Here is an 8,653-nt window from a genome sequence, read left to right on the forward strand (position 1 = left end):
CCCCCCCGCACCCCTCCCACTTCCCCAAGTACATTCCACTATGCAACCTTAATTGTGGGCTCTTGTGATAACCATAATACCCTATCATACATCGCTTTTTAATTATTCTCTCCCTCATTTGTTTCAGTGCAACAGTACCTTTTTTATATCACCCTTCTTATGTGGAAATTTGTTCTTTCTATTTCAGGTATATAGTTCCAGTGACAATTGACATTTTAGTATAGAACCTATCTTTCTTTCTAAAAATTACTGGTTTAGATTTCCCATGTTGAGTTGTCAGAGTTCATGATATATTCTGAATCACAAATTATTATTGGATATATGAGTTCCAAATATTGTATTCCTATACTGTTGTTTGTTTTTCAATACGTTGTTAAAAGTGTTTTGACGCACAAAAATTACCAATTGTGATGAAATCTAATTTTATCTTTCTTTTTGGTTGTAGCTTTATACTATATCTCAGAAATATTTGTAAAAAACTAGCTACCTAAGCATTAATACTATGGGGGTTGTTACTGTTATGTGCTACTGAGTTGGAATTGACTCAGAGCTGACCTTCCAGTGGGTCTTCTGTGACCAAAAATTTCATGGGAAGAGCCTGCCCATCTTTGTCCCACACTTCAGTTGGTGCATTTCAACTGTGTGCCTTTGAGTTGGCAGTATGGTTCCTTACCACCAGACCTTCTATGTTTTTACGTTGTACATTTAGGTCTTTGGTCGATTTTTGGTAAATAATTCAAGATATGGATTATACATTTATTTATTGGCATATTAAGATCTTTTTGTCCAACACAATTTCTTGAAAATAGTATTTCTCCTACTGAATGGATTTAGAAAGCTTATAAAAACCAATTTGTCTATGCTTATCCTGAATTCTAAATTCTATTCTGTTGGTCAGTCTATGTGACAATACCAGTGCTAGACTGTTTTTATTACTGTAAATTCTATCACGTCTAGCATTTTGCTTAAACTCTTTTTATCCTTTGGTTTTCAGTACCTAGAGGTTACATGTAGACATCTTCTAATTATAACCCATTTGAGGATTAGGCCAGACTCTTTAAAAAATAATAGTGTATAAAAAAGACATGTGTCATAAAAGAAAAAGACATGTTTCACCTTCATTCCCAGGAAAAAACATATAGTTGTCCTTTAGGAGTTAGGGAGGTTATTTGTATTAATGCTTCCCTGTACGTTTTAATCTGGTGGTTTCTAGCTTCTTTTTCTTATTTCTTCTCATATAGACTTTAGTAAAATTCTTAAACAAGGACACTAAATTATAGACATAGCTACATAATTCTCAACATTTAAAACTATTGACCAAGATTACTATAGGGATATAAAAAAATATCATATGACAAAGCATATTTCCAGGTCTCATTGCATTAATATAATGATCATTAGATCAACCATTTGGGCATATGGAATTTATTTTAGGGATTGTGAAATATGTAAGTCTTCTAACCAAATTCAAATCCACCAGCTGACAATAGGGAAAACAGAGTCTCCTTCTGCAAAGATTTACAATCTTTGAAACTCAGTGAGTGATAATTATGAGTTGCCATCATGAATCACAATGAATAGGATATAGAATAGAGGAGACATTGCTGACATCTGATGGATACTGACTAAAGCATGCAATGTAGTAAATACATTTACCTGTTCTCTAATGTGAGCAAAGTTGTTATTGTTGTGATATGTCATTGAATTGGAAGTAGGTCTTCAGAGGCTATAAATCTCACAGGAGAAGATTACCCAGGTTCTTTCTGTTGGTGCATTCCAATCATTAGCCGCAGGACTCCTTACTTATGTAAATTAAGATATTATGGATAATATCGTGAATAAAGTGACTTTAGAACATTTGACTGTTTCAATCGAATTGTTTCAATCAAATTGCTTCAATGTGGAACCTGTGCATAGAATAAGGACAAATTAATGGATACAGTGCTTAAAAATCATGAAAAGTGTGTCATGGCTATATTTTTTCACCATATCATTTAGTCTGTATTAAGTAAAAATAGTTTGAGTAGTTTGAATGTATGAAGGCTCAGCATCAAAACTGGAGTAAGATTTGTTAACAACTTATGATGTGTGCATGACACCACTTTGCTTACTGAAAGCAAAGATGAATTGAAGTACTTACAGGTGAAGATCAAAGTCTTCAGGAAGGATCATATCTCAATAGAGAGAAAATCAAAGTCCTTACAACTATCTCAGAAGTAATATTGCCATAAATGGATTTCCTTTTATTTTGATTCACAATCAATAGCCATTGAAGCTGCAGTCAATGAATCAAATGACTTATTGCACTGAACACGTGTTGCAAAAAACCTTTTTAAAATGTTGTGAAGCAAACATGTCACTTTGAGGACTAAGCAAACCATGATCTTTTATTATGCGTATTAAAGCAGACAATGCATAGGAAAGATCAAAATGAAATTGATGACTTTGAATTAGAGTGTTGTTGAAGAACATAGAATGTCTCGCCAGCTGCAAGAATGAATTCTGCCACAGCAATGATTGTGAGAATGCTTCAGGACTTGCTGCGGTTCAATTCTGTTATATAGAGGGTTACTTTGATTCAAAGTGGAGGCTATGGTACCTAACGAGAACAATCTAACCATGTTGTCCCTTTGGACATCAATATGTCTGTTAACCATGGCCAATATATTGGAAAACTTTCATGTTTTATTTCACATTTTAATTAAAATATGAAGGATTATCAGCACTCAGGTTGAGAACTCTTCCTGGTCATTTTAGAAACAGATCCTCAGAAGATGACTTAATATAACTTTTATATAACATATTTTTAGAATATTATAATTAATGTTGTTGTTGTTATGTGCCATCGAGTCATTTGCGACTCATAGCGACCCTATGTACAACAGCCCTAAACCCTGCTCTATCCTGCGCCAATCGCATTGCCTCTGACACACCCATTCCGATTATCCCAGTCACTGAATCAATCCACCTCATAGAGGGTCTTCCCCTCCTGCGCTGTCCCTCTTCTCTACCCAGCATGATGTCCCTCTCTAAAGACCTGTCTCTCCTTACAACATGTCCAAAGTATGTCAGACGAAGCCCCAGAATCCTTGCCTCGAAGGAGTAGCCTGGTTTAACCCTCTCTCAAGATGCCCTTTAGGCACAATGGCATTTACTGAAAGACAGGAGTTCAAACCCACTAGAAACTATGTGGGAGAACAATGAGGCAGTGTGCTTTCATAAAGATTTACATCCTTGAAGACAATTTGGAGTATTCTGTCCTATAGAGTTGTTATGTTGTTATGAATTTGAATTATATTGTTTAATAATAATAACAATAACACATTTTACATAATCAACAGAATTGGCTAAAAATGTTTAACAAGCAAATTATCACATTAATTGAATTAATAAAATGCTTCTCAAATAATTTATAAACAACTTCTATACCAGACTACCAAAACCACGAAATTACAGCATAGATGAAAAAAGATACCTCATGTAAAAATATTTAATTTTTTGAAAAATATTTCATATTGAGATATATTCACTTGCACCCCTTTTGTATACTCTATTGAAAAGAATGTATTTATCATTTAAAAGTATATTAACAAAAAATTAGCTTATCTAAACATCTTCCTTTAATTTAAAACCTGACAAAAGTTAGAACAGTCTCATTTGGAAGGAACAAATTTAAAATTTGATTGTGAAAAAGGTGTTTAATAGAGTAAAGCAACTGCAGCCAGCACTGCAAATAAGTTTTCTTAATGAAACATATTAGAATATTTGCTGCACAGTATACAGATGGAAATGTGCAGCAAGCAACGCTAGTCATAAGTGTGTAACAGTTGTGGCTTTGTGAAATGTGTTGGTACCTCCCACAGTATGAAATACAGAACAATGCAGATGACTAATTTGAATCAAGGCAGTTTCACATGGCATGTCACAGTGGGAATTTTAATGATCTTCTGCAAGGGTTCTGTTTGTCTAAGACTCCCATTTTCTATTCTGTGATGTGTGGACGTGAACTCTGCTGAAGATAATATGAGGCTAATTATTAGCCATGTCAATGGCAATTCTTCTACAATGAGCAACCATCTTTCCACCCTTAAAAATCTTTCCTGCAAAAATGGCAATGAAAGTAAAGAGATTGCAAGCTGTTTCCTGGTTTCTTTGTTCAAAAATGTGTTTTCTTCCCTCAGAAGAAATTAGAAATCACTCAGTCATAAATAAAACCTTGGCATTTATTTGAACTGAAAACACAAGATGAGGAAGAAAACAGAAGTCTGAAGTGGCTAGGTGTGAAAGAGAAGAGCTCTTTGTAATTTTAGTTTAGTAAGTGAAACGTAAAACAGTAGGGATCCAACAACAGTTAGTGTTATGTGTCTTATCTAGATAAATATTTACTGTTGTGTTAGCTACATTTTTACTATAATTTAGCAGTCTTAAAGATTAGTTTGCACATTAACTTGATTGATGTAATCTTAATATTTTGTTAATTATTTCAGAAAAGTTTTTCAAAATAAAAATTTTTCTATAGAAATAGAGGAAAACAATTAAAATGAAGTTGCATCATAGTCAACATATCTATTAGTTTCACCAAATTTCACTGTAAGTTGAAGAGGACATTCTGATAGCATAATTCATAGGGAGCTGAGCTGCTCACCCGGAGGCAGCATCTCTACGGCTGTTCGAATCCACCAGTGGCTCAGACAGAGGAAGATGGGCAAATTCCACCCTCATGATTCATATATTCTTGGAAACTCACTGAAGGATCAGCTATGAGGTGATTTGGACTGAGTGATGGCAGTGAAGAAGGTATGATAAGATCTATATTACTACAATATATTTATACTTTGACACAGTGACTGAAATGATGAGCTTGAAAAGGGCGAACATGATGAAGATGGTACAGATAAGACAAATTTTTGATCTTTTGTTCATATGACCACTATAAATTGTAGTTGATTCCATGGCAGCAAATAGCATGGGATTATTTAGTTGAAATTAATTTAGTTATTTATTTTTATTTTAGTTGAAAAAAAATGCAAAGAGTTTACTTCTATTTTGCAATTGATTTACAAGGCAACATATTGTCCTTAATATATACAAGGATTAAAGTTGCTCAAAGATCCCTTCTGGAGATCAGTTTTCTTTCTTCTGGAATATTTTAAATACTCCCTCAGTTAATTGCTTAGAGGTATATAATATATATAACTTTAATAAACTAAGGATCCTACTTTAGTATAAAATATACTAAAATTATTATGTATGGAAAAATTTTTATGAAGTAGTTTTAAATTCATTGACCCATTATGTGATGTAAGCATTTTTTTTAACTTGATGGTCTAGTGGCAAGAAGCTGTACTATAATCCCAAAGACATGTGGTTCAAATCCACCAGCTGCTCTATGGGAAAATGGGTAATCTCCTCCTATGTGATTAACTGCCTCTGAAAATCCAGCAGAGAGTTAGCTATGGGTCACTTCTGACTCAGCAGTACACAACAACAACAACATCTGTTACTTTAGACCCAACCACATGGCCAGGTGAGAACATATAAGTAAAAGGAATCATTGAGGCTCCTTGCACCACCCTTAGCTCTCATGGTGGTTTGCTCTCTAGCTACCTCAACAGGGAACACTTAGTTCACCACTGATTAGTGTCTTCAACATTATCAACAGCTGTGAGACCTACATAAGAGATAGAGAGCTAACCAGACTGTGGAGAGATTGTCAAAAGCCGTAGCCTGACGGATCCCTGGAGAGCGAGCCTTGGAGATGGAGCCAGAGTTAAAGGATTTGCCTCCTGGAAGAGTTGTCTTGAGTCTGTCATGAGGCAAAGCTGGCTGGATGGTTGAGGAAACCAGGCACTTCTTGCATTTGTGTTGCAGGAATAAACCTGGACTTCATGGTATCATATCCTTTGCCTTCTCCCATCCAACCTGTTTCCTAATAAACCACACAAATGTAAGTAAAAAGAAATTATGTAAAGTCTATTGGTCATTTTGACAAATTTTGGACTCAGTGATTGTAGAAGTTGGTGCAGGAGCAAGGAGGTGAGGGAGCATGCCTGACCTTGTAGGCATTCAGTGTATGTGTGGATGCTGTTGATGGGGACAGTTTCCTTTTGTGGAGTTAGAAACGGTTGGAGTTGGTCATCCACACATTTTTCTTGTTCTTTTTACATATTATAGTTTAAAAACTGTGTTTTATAATCTACCAATCTTTTTCTTTCATAAGCTATTGAGTATTCTTAAGTTTTTGGCCTTGGAAATATAACTGGAGTGTAGAAAATATATATTGAGCATTTGAACAGTTCATAAGTAAAATAGGATAATGCTCTTAGGTAGATAAATCACAAAATTACCAAAAGGCAATTGTTAGCAACCCATAAAAACTGACAAATTGTTAAGCTACTTCTCTTATATCAAATATAATTGCCTAAATGTGTCTCTAAAACTTTATTCCATTGTTGCGGCTGTTAAATGCCATCAAGTAGACTGCAATTCACAGTGATCCTATGAACAATGGATCCAAACTTTGCCCTATAGAAATTGTTTTATGCATTGACTTTTAAAAAAAGATACACATGGTTTTTCTAAATATTAGAACAATGTAAGGGACTCATAAAAAATTACTAAAATTTTGTCAAACCATTCAAAAAACTCATTTTAACAAGTTACCAATAGAAACCAAAATTTGACTAGTTACTATTAAAGACAGTAGCAATTATTCTGGAAATTGATTTTAATAAAAAAGAAAGGTAGATACTAAAGAGAGGAGGTAGTGAAGACGTATTCAGATTTATGGATGATGAATTAGTTATGAACTAAAAGTTATTCTTTGTTATGAACTAACGTGAATTAGTTTCATGCCTTCAACTCTAATAATTCTGGATCTTGTAAGGACTCTAATTCCTTCCAATAATTTATGAGAAATACAGAGGTAGAGAACAATATTGAATAACACCATAGTGATACAATATGCAACACTCAGCACGTGAGAAACTCAACAATATAAAAATTCTACTCTTTTAAACCACAATAACAGCGTTTAACAAAAGAGAAAATATATAGAGTTTCAGAATTGATTCAGATCCTGAATAAAGCTTTAAGTATTATAAGATAATTAGTATGAGTCAAAAATCAAGGATGCTTTAGGCAGAATATTAAATGATCCAGGAAGTATTAAAAGAAGATAGAAAGAATATATTGAGTCATTGTATCAAAAGGAATTGGCAGACACAGAAGAATTTAATGAAACAACAAACGAACAAAGAGCCTATGGTGATGAAGGAAGAAGTTCAAGCTGCTTTGAAGAAAATAACAAAAAATAAGGCCCCAGGAATAGATGGTATACCAGTTGCCATATTTCAGCTAACATATGCTGCCATGGAATATTTTTCTAAGTAGGCATTACTCTTCTCTCAATATGCTGTACTGAGATAATCTGTGGTGGCTGTAATGCTGAAACTTGTGCCATTGGGCTATCAAATGCCTTCACAGTTACTCATGGTGGACATTGTGGTGGAGCTCCCAGCCTAAGATGGGTTTGGAAGCAGGAGTGGCATCCATTTCCTAAACAACATGCCTCCGGAATATCTATGAACTTCAATAAATGTTGATAGTTATAGAAATGCTTCAGGCCTTTCGTTTATAGGGTTGCTATGAGTAATGCTCAACTCTAAGGCAATCAACAACAACAACAAGAATATAAAAATTATCTTACCTATAACAGAAACGCTATGAACTTGGAGAAACAATGAAAGTCATACAAGTATTCCAGTCTTTCGTTCATAGGGTCACTATGAGTCATTATGACTTGATGGCACTTAACAACAATGAGATATCTCTGTTGGCCTACCAAGCCAAAGGTGGGTGATTTTAATATGCAACCCTCAGGCCTGGTTTTAATTGGTTTTGGTCAAACATTCTTCTGAATAGTATAGTACTGGTCTGTCTATCTGCTGTGCAGAGATGCTAAACACTGTGATACTGATGTGTCAAATGTGTTAATGGTTACCCATGGCTGACAGTGTTTGGTGGAGCTCCTCGATTAAAACAAGCTTGGAAGCAGGAGGGGCATCTACTTCCAAAATAGCTTGCCTCTAGAAACTCATGAACTTGGAGAAATGATCAAAGTTATAACAATTGTTCAGGTCTTTCCTTCATAGGGTTGCTATGTGTCATCTATGACTCAGTGGCACTTAACATGATCATCAACAACAACGTATAAATTTGACATTATTGAAAGTTTTTCTAGGGTGGAGAAGATTTTGACAACAGAATGGTCAACCATTTCATTGCAGAGTTCAAGTGCAAGCATAAGAAAGACATCAGTGAAAACAAGAGGGCTGTCAGACGCCTCCGCACTGCTTGTGAACGTGCAAAGCGCACACTTTCTTCCAGCACCCAGGCCAGTATTGAGATAGATTCACTGTATGAGGGAATCAACTTCTATACTTCCATTACCCGAGCCCACTTTGAAGAATTGAATACTGATCTTTTCCGTGGCACTCTGGACCCTGTGGAGAAAGCTCTGAGGGATGCTAAGCTAGACAAGTCACAGATCCATGATATTGCTCTGGTGAGTGGTTCTACCAGAATTCCCAAGATTCAGAAGCTTCTTCAGGATTTCTTCAATGGAAAGGAGTTGAACAAGAGCATCAACCCA

The 8,653-nt window shown here is 35.1% G+C and overlaps 1 protein-coding gene across 1 annotated transcript in view; it reads left to right on the forward strand.

The window, feature by feature from the left end:
- Nucleotides 1-8,248: 8,248 nt before the first annotated feature.
- Nucleotides 8,249-8,653, forward strand: part of LOC102870597 (heat shock cognate 71 kDa protein-like) — a 1,329-nt gene continuing 924 nt past the window's right edge. Inside the window, exon 1 of the mRNA XM_006880543.1 lies at nt 8,249-8,650. Coding sequence (XP_006880605.1) covers nt 8,267-8,650 — 384 coding nt within the window. The 5' untranslated portion in view covers nt 8,249-8,266. The remainder of the gene's footprint in view (nt 8,651-8,653) is intronic.

Source organism: Elephantulus edwardii, unplaced genomic scaffold, assembly GCF_000299155.1.
Source record: "Elephantulus edwardii isolate Elephantulus edwardi_28Jun2011 unplaced genomic scaffold, EleEdw1.0 scaffold00008, whole genome shotgun sequence".
Lineage (NCBI taxonomy): Eukaryota > Metazoa > Chordata > Mammalia > Macroscelidea > Macroscelididae > Elephantulus > Elephantulus edwardii.